Here is a 16,593-nt window from a genome sequence, read left to right on the forward strand (position 1 = left end):
AGCAATAACTTTAACTGTATAGGAATAAACTTTTTTCCTCCTTTGGTAATTAATTTGTATAAAGATTTCCACAAGATGGTGCTGTAGTCCTATTTTAGAAAATATCACCTATTTTCTGTTGAATTGGTCTAACATTTAAAAGAAAACCTCATTTCATTTCATTGTTAGGATAATGAACAGTGATTTGCAAGGTCTATTTTCAATTAAGAAGCAAAATATGTTCACATCATCTAACTTCCCTTTTTTTTTTTTAAACAACTGGAAAAGTTCTATTGCAAAAGTCCAAAAACCCTCAACTAAAGCTTATGTAACATAACGGATCATCATATGTTCTTCTGTTTGTATGTAAAATAAAGTCAATTTATATTCCATATGGTTATAGAAAAAAAAATCATAATTATTGTTAAAACATATAAATCACTTTTAACAGCATAATGTCAAACAGCTGCTTTTGCCTTCATTTGCAAACTCTGCCAAAAAAATCCACTGGTTTTGTGATATCAACTCCAAAAATCTTTTTAAGTGAAGTGAGTATTATAGCACAAAGAAACCTTGCTATGATAGGCTACCAATTTACAAAGAGTAATAAATAAGTAAATCTTATCAAACCTCACACATCTTTGGTTTGATTATATAATGTTCATGGGAGTCTTACATCTACTTACATCTCTACAGAGAAATTTTAATATGGCTTCAAATCATAAAAATCTCATGTATCTTTGTATACTGGATGGTCTCCATCTGTGCTGCTGGTCTTAAAATGTGTTGGGTAAGAGCACTAAAACACTCAACACATCTCTTGCAGTCAAAGTCTGTGGACTTACTTGCACATTTTAGTGTTTAGGATCAAACTGACCCTCACTTTGTCAGTGTTAATGGAAGCCATAATGTGTTGGTGCTCTCCAGCTCAGCATGAAAATTTATATTTAAAAAAAACAGCAAAAAAGGTACATATTTGAAATTGTGTATTTAAGTTTTCATTAAGACTTATTCAACAGTACAGATGGTAAGATGGTATGTAAGAAAGCCTCTTGGGTGTAATGTGCAAGTCCCAGCTGGAATGTTTCCAACAGGATGTAAACCACGGTCCTCAAGCCTGCACGTTTTAAAAAACATATTACTTAGCACACTGCTAACAAATGTCAACACAAAAATACACTGCTGTAATGACTTCACTTTACAAAAGTCAGGGGGAGGAAGCTATTTCAACAGTTTTTAAAAACAAAAATTGGGGCTGGGGGGAGGGAAATCAATACACAGATGCATTAGAAAAATATTTATTCAAAGGAATAAAAGCACTGGTGATCATTACAAATTTGATATATTAAAAATTTAATGCTGTACAAACATACATATTAGTTCTGATATCCATAAGTCTACAGAGACGAGGTCTGAAGACCCATGCTTTCAGGTCTTCTCAGAGGTGTTGCTTGATGTTTTCAACAATTCTGAGGTTTCTTCAATTCTGAAAATAAATTTTGTTTACACTCACACACTTATTAAAATATGGTAAGAAATAACTGACTTGCCTTTAACTTTCTAATGAATCCAAAATACTAGCAAGCGGCATGAAACCTTAAGTTTCCTCTCATCCCCCCTTTTCGTCTGCAATTGGTTTGTATTTTAAATGCCTACCACATATCAATAAAACTTAAGTATATGTAAAGAAAGAAGTAACCCATACAAAATTAAATCACAAAAAAGGCTGCAGCTTTTTTTCAAGCCAGGCACTTACAGAATAGAAATCTCTTGCTAAAGAAACATTATACAGCAATGTATTTCTCTTCAAGTGTGATAAAAATATTTCTTACCAAAAAAATTTTCATTACAGATCACAGTACTAGTATCAAATACACCTTAATACAGTTATCACAATGCTTAGGCTGAAATTAGTTTTACTTTTCCTTAAATAATAAAAAACAGAGTTAAGATATTTGTAGTTATTTGTCAGGAAGAAAAGTTGCAAGTACCAGGGAATTCCTATCAGAAGATAAATAATATTCCTATTCCTTGTCAACCTGATTCTAAACACTCTTTAATCTCTAGTTAATACTATTAAGAATGCTTTCTATTGCTTTTTAGAAACCAAAACAGTGACTCATCCCACAAATACAGAACTGTAAGTGGATTTATTATCCAGTGGAGTCATAAGGAAATGCCACACCTGACGTAGAGACCTTTGAGGTTTGGAACACATATGTACGTTCTCTATATGCCTTAGTCCAGTACAACTCCCTCCTGGGAAATGAATTCCTGCTGCCCTTTCCTATTACTTACATTTTACTTATCCTTTCCATTCTTTGTCTTGTTGTCTCCTGCAATTTAAAAGCAACAAAGTTAGTGAACTCTTCAAAGCTAACATTCTTCAGATGGACTTTCAACCTGAAAAATTCACAGAGAAAATGTGACTTTAAGCACTGTTTACATATCAGAAGGATTTTTATGAGACAGACCTAGATGTAGTTTTGCGTAGTTTCCTTGTTTTTCACTAGTAGTATATACAACTAAAACTAATGCTTACTTGTTCTCTCGACCTCAGAAAGGAAATCAACTAAGCATTTGCCAGTTTTACTTACCTTTGAAATGTCTGTCAGATCACGAGAATTAATGGTCACGGCTTTGGGAGATGGGTCTGTGGATAATAGTGAACTGTATCCAGACGACTGATGAAGGCTCTCTGGCATCTCCTCCTTCCTCTCTGTATCTATGGAGAAATACTCGGTTTTGTGTCACCTTTGCCTTTTTGCTCTCTTATTCCAAGGTCAGCTATCAAATAGCTTGATTTACAGTATGTAATAACAGAAGAGAATGCATTGTTTAGAGAGGGAAAAAGAAAAGCTACTGGTGAGGGTCCAAAATAGGTTTCTCATTTTCTTAAAACAAGGTAAGTGCAGTATACTGTGTATAACACACTCAAGACAAATTCCAAAAAGATTACTAGGAATGCTACCTTTATCCCGATTACAGTAAAATCAACACTTAAGTCTAATTACTGGGTCAAACATTTAATAGTAATTTCAAATAGTTTACATTATTTTTATTGTAAACCACCTGTTCAAACATGTCTTTAATTTGTGCTAAGTAACTGTCTTATAAGCAGCAGAAATATAAACAAAATCATCACCTTCTTCCTTAGCTTAAAATTTCTATCAAGCTCTTGCTGTTTCCCTAGCTCTCCTCCCATTGGGATAGGTTTAGCATTCATTCAGCAGAAACGGACTTTTCTTTTACATTGGGAAGGCTTTGATACTCTTTGCAATTTTAGAATACTATGGTCAGGGAAGAGAATTTAGTATTTAGAAAAAGAGAAAAAGTGTTCCCATACCCTTATTTTTAGTAAGGCCACCATCTACAGATCATACCTTTGGAACATGTTTAGCTACACTATTCTGTATTTAAAATCATATTAAACTATTTTTAATCAATTAAAATTAAAAATTGTTTCTTCTGTACAGCTGTGATTCCTGAAGAGCACTACAACCGAAAAGAGCATCAAAGCATTCTGAGTACTCTACATCTCAGACAGAAGAGTTAAGACTGGCCGCATAACTTGTATGCCTAAAATTTCCTGAATCATATTTTAGAAAAACAGGAATAACAAATCCAGAAGAATTCTAGAAGTCTGAAAATATGAAAATTCTCTTTTAAAGACCATCAGCCTGCTTGCTGACTATGACATCCTCAAGTGTCAGTAACATACCACTAAACTTATGAAAGGAAGTAAACAAGTTGTAAGCTTTCTATGGTCTGCAAAAAGAAGGCCTCATTTCTGAGACTTCAAAATTAAAACAAACTTTGACATAACCAAGAAACTGCCTTTCTAATTTCCACCGAAACTGGATTACTGAGATTCCCTTTTCATTTCAATGCAACAGCCCAACACTGGACAAAAACGCCTAATAAGTGAGAATGGGAAATAAAATATCCTCCTTACTACTGGTCGTAGGAATAACAGCTGCCATAGCGGAAACAGGACAAATTAATAAAGAGAATGATGGAAGGTAAGGGCTAAAGAGCTACCATTGAGGAAGAGAGAAGAATTACTTATGGCCTGGGGAATGTTTTTAATTCTTTCCCACTTAAGGCTGTTTCATTTACTTCTTGTACATTATCAAAATTAAGTTGGAAATGGAAGAAAAAGATTTTGTCTTGCTCTTCAAAATGAAGTTTACCAAAAATGCTAGTTGGATACCTGCTAACTGCTTCAAAAGGGATGAAACTACAGAAAATGTTCAGCAGTGATTTGAAAAACAGCACGGATTATGAATGAAAAAGCCCTGATTTGTCCTGAGCCCCATTATAAAAGTACAAAACAACATCATAAACCTGACACTATTTTGATTATAACAAACCCATGGCAGCAAATATAATTCCTTTTGTGCTTATGAATAGCTTATTTTTTAAAACATTATGATAACTGCTTTAAAGTGCAGATAACGTTATTGTTTTTCACAGCTTTAGCTATAGCACCTTAATTAAATTTGCATCTTTGAGATTTTTAGTAGCGTTATTTGTAACTATTAACTACTATGTTATATATTTTCATTAATGCTTTAAAAACTATTTCAGTATATAAAGCTTCTAAAGAATAAATTACAAACATGAAATGACCAGCAGGTTAACTTCTAATCTGCAGCATGCATTTAAATTTAGAGGTCACTAAATTGCAATTGTCTACTTAAAAACCAATATTTCAGTCAAGGTCAGCAAGAATGTTTAGCATATGATGTCAATTAAAAAGAAAATCATTAATACTCACCAGGAGAAACTGGCATCCTACTAGAAGTACATTCTTGACTTATATTGCTGAACTCTGTAGGTAAGTCTCTCTGAAATACAAGTTTACTGCATTTTAGCCATACACCCTGTTTAAATCACTTCTGACTGATTGTTGGCACTGCACGAATGTCTTCACAGGACTAAAAAATCCAAAATTTCCATACATACATTGCATTAAAAAACTAGTCTATTTCATGGGGTCTTTTTTAATATCAATATTGCTGTTTGTAAACAGGTCAAAACCAGGTCCAAATATAATGCATATAACTTAGGTATGAGTAGAATGAACAATCAGACTGTTCTTGGCCTGTGCTAACAATTACATCTTGACATTGGCTGCCGTTACCTTAACAAAATAAGTGTACCTTCTACTTCTGGTTAATATTCAGAAATGCAGCTCCTCAGTCCTAAAAAGTTAGCCTATAGATGAACCGAAATTCATTCCACTTAAATGCTTAGAACTCAAAAGTTTATTTTAAGCTAGCTTCCCAGGCTCCTAAGTAAGAGAGGGCTCTGTTAAGAAAGGTTCTCAGTTTAACTCGATCTAGCTTAGAAAAGGTTGTTCATAAACAAGGAAACAAAATTAATCTTGTAATAACAATAAGTGGTTTTGAGTGCAATTTTCTAATTTCAAAATAAAAAAATCCAACACTCAAACTACATCTAGACTTTTTTCACCAATGCGTTATTGTTATGATTTGAAATCTCAGCCTGTGGTAAAGTATATCACTTTATATACTGGAGTAACTATATCAGCTAACAGGGAAATATTACACCCAAATAAGTGAATGAGGGAGAAATAGTAGGTATTGTGGGGGAAGAAGCCAGAAAAAAACTGTAATAATGGATACTTCATTAAAAAAAAAAAAAAAAATCAAAAAATAGATATCTGCACTGACTACTTCTGCTCAATTCCTTTCATTGAAATGGATTTGGTAGCTTCCAGACTTTCCCAGAGCTAAATGCACAGCTGCTGCTACTTTGGCAGCAGTGCAAGACAGATCTTAGAGTGTTCTTGCTATGTTGGCTAGATGCCAAAAGTTCCCTGAAAAATGCAAGAGTAAGAAGAAAGGAGTAATTCTGAATTGCTTCTATATCTGTGAAGCACAACTTGGATGGAATTTCATGAAACAAAGAAGCAGCAATTCTCTGGCCCAAAGGATTATTTCTTGGCAGTTGTCAAATGCCTACTGCAAAAAAGCTAGGGTTTTTAAGACTTTTTTTTTTTTTAATATAAAAACCAGCTTATTTTGCTTTGAAAAAAGACAAGCAACAATGCCACACACAAACTACATTCAAACTTGTTTCTGCAGATGACTTCTTTCAGTAACATGCAGTACTGAAATATAATTATCTTACTGGAAATTTTTGAGTGATATTAGTGTTAAGTATTTTCCAAATATTTTTCAAATACTATTCCAAACCTTTGAACAACTGCAATAAACATGCTACTGAAGTAATAATAAAGCAAATTTACAGAAATAAAAGAACAAGCCTAGTCTGAAACACAAGCTTTCCCGTGCTGCTACCGTCATAAATGCAACAACTATCTCTTGAAGAGAATACACTTGAAACAGGAACAAAACTGTCTATGGCTGTTCAGCTGAAGACCTCTTGAGACTGTTAGCATTATTATAAAACGTTATCATTGGTGGTGTTATTTGGACATATGTCCACTGATAATTAAATTACAATATCCATAAGAAATTGATTTCAAATGGTGAATCACTCGAGCCATTACTGACCTGAAACTGTGTTTTAAAAAAAAGTGATTGAGAGTGTCAATCCTTATCATTTGAGCTACAGCCTTTAGAAATAACCTAGTGATCAGTCTGAACACTTCTCCATTTCAAGACTTTGCATAACTAGCACACTTTCAAGGCACACAGAAAAAAAAACATGTCGTGTATACAAATATTAGTGACATTTTCAAATTTGCAGGGCCTGGTACAAGAGCTCCTGGTTACAAGTAAATTCAACATTTTTACAACTACAGAGAAAAATGCAACACTGATCAACTATTTTGCACAAGAGTTTTCAACTTCTGGAAAGCATCTGACAGTATCTGAAGAATACACATATGATGTATACGCAAATACATTTTGAAACTAAGCATGTGATCACAAAATTGATGTTATGGTTCACTGCATCTCAAAATACTTACATGTGTACATATATGAAGTTATATAATGTGCATATAAGGACCTTTCAACAGCTTGAAAAGTAACAGAGAGTCTTAATGCAACAAAATACTTGATTTGCTCTGACAATATGCCAAATGTAGCCACGTCACAACCGTAGCACTTTCACGCACTTAAAAATGCGATGAACATCATGGACAAGAAATAGGAAGGGGAGGAGGGGGATGCAAAAAGGAGAAAGACCATCGATTAGGCTAGAAATTTCAAAGAGCCACAAACTAAGAATAGGACTAAAATAAAAATTAACTTTTCCATTAACCTTGTATTTTCCATTGAGCATGCCATCTATTTTTGTCAACATTAGTTATACAGAATGAAGACTTAATCTTCCAAAGGGAATATCTGTATCTGATTAGAGTTTGGGGAATTAAAAAAATAGATATTTAACTGTATCAACAGCAACAACATTTGCAGGCCAGTATAAGAAATTCAGAATAATGCAGACCAGAATAAGAAAACCCTTAAACGTGTCACTAGCATGATGAAACTCTCAACTACAGAAACATTAAGCTTTCAAAGACAGCACAATTAAGAGTCTTCAAAAGCTTACTTCTACAAGTTCTCTAGGAAATAAAAACATACACAGCCATTACTAATTAAAATAGGCTCAGCTATACCTGCTGTTCCTGCAAGGAAACAATTTCCAATGGAAATTTCCAATTTCTTCATGGAGCATGAGAAAACAACAGAACTTAACAGCTAAGAAAAAAATACCACCAACTCCATAAACAGCATTTCCATTCAGATTACGCCTTTAAAAATAGTGAAAAAGCATATATCAGGAGGCAGAAAAAACAGAAACAGGCTGACAACATTGTGTCTGGGCAATTTTTGTTGTAGAAGAAAAAGAGAAGTTAACGTACCTTTTTGGATTGCAACAACAGTTCTGTTTCAAGAAGCAAAACTCGACTTAACAAGTTATTCCAGTCTTTCTCATCTATGATCACCTTTCCTTTCAGTTTCTCTTCTAAAACATGTAGTTTATCTTCCATCCAATCGAGCTTATGAAGCTTTTCCTGGCAATCAGCAAGCTGACTCTTTAGGAACTCAATCTGAGAATTATCTTCTATGACCTGAAAATATGGATAAGAACACATGTCCTCTAATTTCAACACAGACATAATTCATCATTTGATCAATGAAATTAAGTGGAATCTTCCTCAAGTTCAGTAACCACTTTCTCCTACGTTAGAAAATTATTCTTCTTTCAGAATTGCCTTAATATGCCTATTCATGGAACTCAGCTTTTAAAAGAAACTGTTGACAGAACTGGCTCTTGAAAGGACAGTACAATTTGACTTTTTTCCAACTTTTTCAATATATTATATATCTATTAGTTATAGTTAAGGAGCATCCAGCTATCTTGTTAAAACCTTTATCCCTTTAGAAAAGCCCTGTAAGAAAAATTAAGAATATATGCAGACAGCATCTTAAAATAAAAGTTCTTACTTGTTCACATTTAACTTCCACAACATCATGATCTAGGTACAATTCTTCTTCATTACCTCCCTGTGCTGGAAGGGGTAGTGGATGAAGGTCACCACTAACTTCATTTCCTGAGTGCCGTTCTACTTGAGGCTTCTTTTGAGTATGTTAAAAAAAAAAAAATTAAAAAAAAAATTCACTGGTGTTATTCATTACAAGAACATTTCAATTCATCAGCCAAGTAACTGACACAAAAGACCTATCATTTTAGTATTTATTTACTTAAATCTGACAATCTTATCCCAACTGGTTGCAAAACACAGAAAGCAACAGCAGGCAGTTTAATTGAAAAAAATCATATAGACATGAAAAAACTGTAAACCAAATATGCACACACTTTACCATATGTACTGTGTACCCTGGTTCCCTTCCATAAACAGTAATGAAGGTATTAATGTCCTCTCTTATTGTAAGGGTTGTTAGATTTCTAAGTGTGGATTGGGAAGTATGAATCTCACTGTATGTATTAACATATGTATAGACAGTTCCAACATCAAAACCACCACTCAAACATTCAGGAAAAAAAAAGTTTAACTAGGAAGATTAGAACTCTCTCTTTTCTTTGACAACTGTGAGCAAAATAGCCCTACTAGCTACATATTTCATTTCCTTTGAATGCTTCCCTCAGAGAGAACAAAATAAGAGACAAATTTTGCCCTTCTTTCCAGGTGGATCAAGTCCTATGATCATTACCTGCCACAAAACAAAATAAATTACCTAATGATTAAGAACTCACAATTACTAGTTTTGTGCAGCATCTTAATGCTTACAGATTCCTAGATGTTTTAGTGAGGCTGAAACTCTCCTCTCCTAGGGAATTAATACACTCACATATATCCCCATTCAGTTCTACCATTCAACAACCAGAAGTGTCAGATAAGTCATTCCAAATATTTTCTTTGTGAAGTTTTCCTCACTGCTAAAAGCAGTATTTTCCTTCTAAATAGAAATCACCAACATTTAATGGGCAGTCACAGTTCTAAAAGTTTTGTACAATTTTACTTTGCACCCTTTTAGCAGAAAATATTAGGAAAGCTGTCTCCTCCACAGGCCAAGAGTAGCATAACGCATAAGATCAAGTGTAACTCTCGTAAAACCAAAGCCAAGAAGAATGTTACATTAAGAAATCTCTGCTGAACAGATTCAGACAAAAGAGCAAAAAGTGTTTTGAAAGCTTCGTTGAAAACACTGCAATGTTATGCCAAACACACTTCAATCTCCAAACAGGATGTATATTCTTTTTCCAATTGCATCTTCATTTTCATTGCTGTCCCTCCATTTGATATAATTCATATGGCAAACAACAGTACTAGATCATTACCACCAAGACTTTGAGATGAACTACTCAGTAAAAGAGAGAAGCAATATCCTCTGTATTTCAGCTATTATTTCAGTCAACCACACTTTGGAAAAAGACAAACAAGCAAGCAAGCCAACCTGGTCTGATCCAGCATTAACACCTAAATGAAAGCACATATTCCAGAAAGAGCCTGACTTGCTACAAATGAGATTAATCTTTAGACATACAACATAAAAACTATTTTCATACCTGTTTGGAATTCAGAGCACTGCCACTAGGATCAGCAAGGACATTATCACAATTTGACCATACTTCATATTTAAAAGATCTGAGTTTTTTCCTTGTTTGGGATTTAACCTTCAAAGTGAAGAGAAGAAAATATTATGCTTCTAACACAGGAATATTTTGGGGGGGGGGGGGGGAACGGGACACAACATAGGGACGGGATGACACACCCTATTTCCTGCCATCATTAACAGGCAGGAATATTGCGTGACACACACACAAACACATTTAAACTTCTGCAGTACAAAAATGTCTACAAAAAAAATTAAGTATGATGCAAATTTACAGAGAAAACAGATCTGGAAGTTAATGCCGTATTCATACACTCATTAATGCCTACGCGAGGCTGCATCAAAGCTGGTTGTAAACAGGAAAGACAACTTGCACCAGAGTTGAAAGACAAACAAGTATGAAAAAAATGTAGTTATGCCCCCAAAAGTGACAAATGAAGTATACAGAAGTCCTGAAGACTGTTATAAACTCAAACAAAACAAAATCCCATAAAATATGAAGACTGAAAATTCCTTTTATTAAAGCACAGATTGATACACAGCATACACTGATAAAAAATGCCTTAATATAAAACAAATATGACTAATGAAAATAATCAGCTTTGAGATGTATACCCCTGAAACACAAGTGTCATGTTTAAATTAAATGTTACCAGAACTTCAACATATCAGACAGTTTTGCTTTGTTTTTAGATCTACCTGCAGAGTCTATCGAGTTACACAAACATTCACTATGTTGAGAAGTGTAAAAGAAAATATAGCACTTACTGTAAAGGTACCGAGTATTAGATTTATCTTCATTCTAATATTTTTTGTTTATACTACAAAGCATTAGCAGCTTTGTGTCTTTTGTATACCTGATAGTACTCAAGCATCTTACAATGGCACTTCATACTAATTTTCCCGCTATTTGACCATCAGCGATGCTGCATCTTCAAATAAACTGGTCTTCAGCTTCTACCTGCAACATCAAGCATGTCAAAAGAACGTATCTGATAATAAAGTTACCATTTAATCAGTACCTTATTCGAGTTACTTAATTCCTTATGTTTTTTCACCACACAGTTGATAATGTCACAAACAATCTGCATTTTTCTTTCTGCAAAGCCAAACTGAAGAAACTGCTGTTTTGTTAAAATTGGTTTATATTGAAATTGATCTCGAAGAAGCTGCAACAAAGTAAGAATTTACTTCACTTTCAAAATCACCACACAATTTGTTGTAGAAATGGCATGCTCAGGTTCTTATTTTTCTACAATTTTTTCTTTCATTCTGCACTTCGGCATTTAAATCTTTTTTCATTTGGTTATTTATATATTCTCAGCTGTTTCTTCTAACTAGACTTTAAACATACCTCTTCCAGAAACATTTCATTCACATCACTCTTGTAAAGTTTAACTCAGTCTTAAGATTCATGAAATAAATGATTATAGACATTAATATTGAAAAAGTTAAACAAAAACTTTCCAAAGTGAATGCACAATAAAAAGTTGTATTAATCTCAGCAAGTGCGTCAGAGGGCTAAATAAGGCTCCCACAGAGCCTCTTTGTAAAGGAGTCTCTGTCCTCCCTAGATGGAAAACTAGTCTGAACAAGCTAGAATTCGTTAATACATCAAGTCATTTTTTACAAAAATGTGCTTATGGATATTTTTTAAGACTAGTTCAAAATTATTTTCATTCAGTTAAGAATTTGATTCCAATTTACAAACTGTTAAGTATTGGACTTCATATATTAATATGGCATGGTGTTTTAAAATAGCTGTATTTCTTAATTGTGCTTTCATTACAATTATTCAAGTTTGCTGTGATTTTTTGCTGGTTATGATTTCTTCTAAGGTCATTTCTATAAAACTTATTGTGCAATAACTATTTCTGTATTCTTCAAAACTAACATAAAACAATAATATTACTGTTTCTGCAACTGTCTCAAAATTGAGATTTGGCTAACAATATCCATCCTTATTTTCATGACAATCTAAATAAAGACTTGCTACACAGTGACTTACTACTCATCTTAAATCCTAACAGAATCACAATTCATGTTCATTGCCAAAAATTTTCACTTTCAAGTAAAACTCATACTAAATGTTTAATTTTTATGAGGCCATACTCAAAACTGTCTCTTCTGCGAAGAACATGAAGACAGATACCTTATAAATAGCTTCAATAAAACGCAAGTCACTCTTTGCTGTGAGTTCCACATCGCACTTTACCAAAAGTTCTGCTATGTAAGTTGAAAAAGATGTAAAAGAATAGCTGATGATAGGCAAAAATGCAGCTGGATCACCCTTTACTAACCTATTGAGAAACAAAAGTATTTTACACAGCAGAAGATTACAAAAGCCTTTCTTTATATGAATTCAAACGTTTAACTTGAAAGGTGTTTTAATATAGCCAGCATGTTACATCCAACTATCTCCTTCATTTTAAGGTTGTCTTCCAGGCATATCTCATTCAACAATCTTTACTGTTATCTGTAAAATGCTTAAAACAACACTTTTGTGACCCTCATATAATGTTAACATTGTCAGGTCTAAAGTCCACCAGCATTTCCATCTCCACATTCAACACCTTGGGTTTTTTTAATCTTTACAGGATGAAATTTCCTGAAGAAAGCTTTGCTAGCACTTACAAAGAAATTACAAAGGTGAGAGATTAATCAAAGAAAAGAGAAAAACAGCAGAAGAAAGAAGAGCAAGATAGTTATACACTTCAGGATTATTCTAAGGATTGCTCAGAACAGCAAAACTGCATCCTTTTATCTTCCAGTTCACATGTATCAAACCCCAACTTCCCACAGACATATGCTCTGCTTACTCATCACTGGGTGCAATGCTACTGTTTATACATATCTTGTTTACACATCTTGCTGTCATCATGCATTAGCATAAATTTATTCCCACTGCCGCTTACACTGTATAATCCACATCTCTTGGATAATTTAACAAGCGAAGTCCTTGTTCTATTTTTCTTATACTTCCTTTTAGGTCTCCTGTTGCCATTATTCCAAATGCTATTCTTCTTTCAGATTATGAAATAAATGTAGTATAGTACATTCTCCTCCTTAAAAAAAAAAAAGTACACAAAAATTACAAAATGCAATAGAATTATCACTGAAATTCAAAGGTTTTTGCTCCTCTTTTCTAGACACTACTATTTCCAAAGTGTTACAATACAGCACAAAGCTACGGCTCAATAGCTATTAATATCAGTCATTATCTTCATTCATTCTAAATAGGATCAAGTAGTAATTCTCAATCCAATCAACTATCAAAGATCTATAAAGATATCTGAAACCATATTAAGAATTTAGGGCTGGCTAAATCCACTAAAACTGAGTGAAAACAAGTTTCTTCACTGTTTCAAAGGAGCAGAAATTCCACAAGCAGTGAAAACCTTTTGCATTCTTCAGTTTAGAATGCTTCTTTTTCTTTTCTTCACCCAGCCCCAAGCTCACTGGCCAAAAAAGCAATGTTTGGATGTGTAAACATCAGAAGGCAGGACTAGCAACTCATCACAGACAATACATCTCTATTTAGATGATCCATTAAATACACTTAAAATTTTTCCGGGGGGAGGGGGTAACAGACTGCCTAGATATTTCAAAATAGGTGCAAGTTTATTGAGATGATAACCAAAAGGTCCTTGTTTAACTTCTACATTGTAAAACACAAGTTGAGAACCTGCTTTTAATTTATTATGGGCTTTGCTTCGCAGAAAAGAGAGACTCATCTAAGGACTTGGTGCAAACTACAAAAAAGTGCCTTTCTCCCTGCAGAACTATCCTGCAAGGAAACTGCAGACTGTAAGAAAGGAAAAAAAAAAGGGGGGGGGGGGGGAGACAATAAGAGACTCAGCAAAGCGTGAAATCACCATCATCCAAATCAGTTTTTAGATCTATCAAAGGGATAAGTAAGTACAGGAAGCTCACTCACACTTTTAATACATTTTACCAAACAGAACTGATTAGTAAATTTTCAAATGGAAGAGGAGGAGACTGGGAAAGAAGAGAAAAAAAAAAAAAGTAAAGAAATTGTCGTAAGAAATCTAAAAATACTGGCAACTCTACCTGGCAGATAGTAAAATGAAACACCTGAAGCAGTACCTTCAAATATCAGTATTAGTAATTATCTTGAAGAACCTTGTCCCTCACTCCATTGCTTAAAAAAACATTTATATTTAGAGATAGTCTATGAGTACTATTTACCATATCTTGCAATCATTTGTTTATAAGCAACCAATATTAGCTCTTCGCCAACACAAGACTTTAAAAGCACAGATTGGATGACAGCCCAGCTCTTAAGTCACAATTGAAAACAAATGGCTTGCATCTTAGCAATCTGGACAGACTGACAGAACTTGAGAAAGTCGATTAGCAAACTGCCAAACTCTGTTTTTTGAATGGTTTAGAGAAAAAACAAGGCGGGGGGGGAAATGGAGAAAGTTAGTTAAAAGTACAGAAGTACAGAAAGTTGACATCTCACAAAAACAGTTCTCCTTCCTCACATCCTTGAGATCTGCTTGTGACTGGCTTAATCCTCTACAGTACTTCCCCCCAAAGCCTCAGTAAAAGTAATGACTTCAGCTATAAAGCCTTAGAACAGAAATTTACTGCTTGATTTTCTGCTAGAACCTGGGAGATAATTGCCTGCCACTGTCTTCACTGAATTTCTTTTCTTGCCAAAAAACAAATACTTTGAAGCCTACCAACCCAAGCAGTGAAGAGGCATTGCCAGACAGCCTACACATGAAGAGGTATTCTCAAGATACAGAATTCTATATCATTTCTCTTGCTGACGCAGACCAAAAGACCAAATGCTCCAAAGAGATCATGCCTAGCCTTGTCAGAAATCAACTCCAATGGGTACTCCAGTTTGCAGCTTTGTTATTTGGTCCTATTCATTAAAGCAATGAGTCTTCCTGAAAGGAACTTCTTGACCACACACTTCACTTATAGTAAAAATAAATAAATAAATAAATAAATACTTAAAGCTTGCTCTCACAATGGTCTGGGTTTGTTGTTTTCTTTTTTCCTTCTTGTGCCTCTATGGTGTTTACATCAGCAATCTTCAAGAAGATGAAGATCTTCACCTGTGTTCTGCCCTTGTTAAAGTATTTCCTTCCTATTTAATCATCAGGTTCTTCCTCTTTAATCATTAGGTTCTGCATTATTAGTCATGCTAAATATAAGTACACAACACTCATTGTTAAAGCTAGGGACAATTTAACCTCAAGTATTTAGAAACTGAGGCAGCTATTCTTCCTGCATTACCTTAGAAAGTAATCCACCCTATGGTTTTGCCAATTTAACCAGATCTCAAGACAAGTCTCAAAGAGCCTGACATAAAACTGAAGCTCCAATCTGCAATGCAAATACTCATAGAAGACACTCTCACAGAATTCATCTAATCATATAGGCTGTTTCCCAAAAGTATTAACAATCCTTTCTACACCGGACCTCTGGATGTAAAAACTGGCAACTACCGTCACTACAAACTGAATAGCTCAAGAGATCATAAAAACAACAGAGTTAAGCTGGTAGAAAATACTTTAACATCCTGGGAAGGTGAACACTAAAAAGTGGCACATAGCCTTTGCCTGTAGGAATTCTTGACAGAACAGTTACAGAACATTAGCTATCCAGAATAAAATCAGGTATAACAAAGTTTTAAGAGATGATAACATAGAACTGCAAGTGGTTTAAAGAACAACTCTCAAAATTGCATACGGTATTCAAAGAACTAATGAATGTCAAGGAAAAAAAAAAAACCACCACCAAAAAACCCATGCAAGTTACCAAGTATCTTAACACTGTAAACACTGTCTTTGAAACGTCTAACAAAAAAGACTTTTGATTTCTTCTAATTGTATTTAGACTCTTCTATTACATGTGGCAGGGAGCGGGGGGGGGGACACACGAATCACACCATTTTGCAGGGATGCAAAAACGTCAAGGACAAATACTGCACTTCGCTATCGTGCCAGCTGCAATAGACACACTTCAAGCACACAGAATACTTGCAAACGAGTAAACCGCACAAGGAACTGTGTGTCGTGGCCCGGTTGCCCTGGGCGCCATCGAAACACTGGCGGAACAATAAGCGTGGGCCTGACACGGGCAAGGCCTACTGCGGTCCCGGGGCCGCGCCAGCGCGCTGATGCGAACCTGCAAGAGCGGGACCGGGGCCGGCTCCCCACCCGCCCTTCCTCGCCCCTAAACCAGCCGGAGACCGGGCCTCCCCTGCTCCGCCCCGGGGCTCGCCGTCCCTGAGGAGAGGGAGGGCCCTGGGCTCGGAGCCGTCCCGCGCCGCCGGCCCCTCAGGAAGGACAAACCCCTGCCCCGAGAGAGATCCTGACGCTCACCCACGCCAACCGCCGCCTCCGCTGCGGGAACCCCCTCCCCGCCGGGCCGCTTGCCCCGGGACGGCGGGTGCCTCGCTGTCTCCCCTCAGGAACCCGCCGGCCCGCGGCGGCTCTCAACCTGCGACGGGCACAGACTGAATCTGCCGCCGCGACACCCAACGGCCGCT

The 16,593-nt window shown here is 35.4% G+C and overlaps 1 protein-coding gene across 2 annotated transcripts; it reads right to left on the bottom strand.

Moving 5' to 3' along the window:
- Positions 1-1,261: 1,261 nt before the first annotated feature.
- Positions 1,262-16,486, bottom strand: CEP44 (centrosomal protein 44). 2 transcript variants are annotated; one of them, XM_050896082.1, is made up of 11 exons: positions 16,427-16,486; positions 12,977-13,126; positions 12,214-12,361; positions 11,084-11,230; positions 10,015-10,122; positions 8,430-8,561; positions 7,844-8,053; positions 4,760-4,829; positions 2,577-2,704; positions 2,278-2,315; positions 1,262-1,465 (listed from the first exon to the last, which is right to left on the bottom strand). In XM_050896082.1, exons 2-11 carry the CDS (start codon positions 13,063-13,065, stop codon positions 1,408-1,410), a joined length of 1,128 nt encoding a protein of 375 aa, XP_050752039.1. In that variant the 5' UTR covers positions 13,066-13,126; positions 16,427-16,486; the 3' UTR covers positions 1,262-1,407. The 2 variants fall into 2 exon arrangements, with proteins under 2 accessions (XP_050752039.1, XP_050752040.1); XM_050896083.1 differs by lacking the exons at positions 1,262-1,465; positions 2,278-2,315; positions 2,577-2,704 and adding an exon at positions 2,733-2,777.
- Positions 16,487-16,593: the final 107 nt, after the last annotated feature.

This window comes from Gymnogyps californianus, chromosome 4 (assembly GCF_018139145.2).
Source record: "Gymnogyps californianus isolate 813 chromosome 4, ASM1813914v2, whole genome shotgun sequence".
NCBI lineage: Eukaryota > Metazoa > Chordata > Aves > Accipitriformes > Cathartidae > Gymnogyps > Gymnogyps californianus.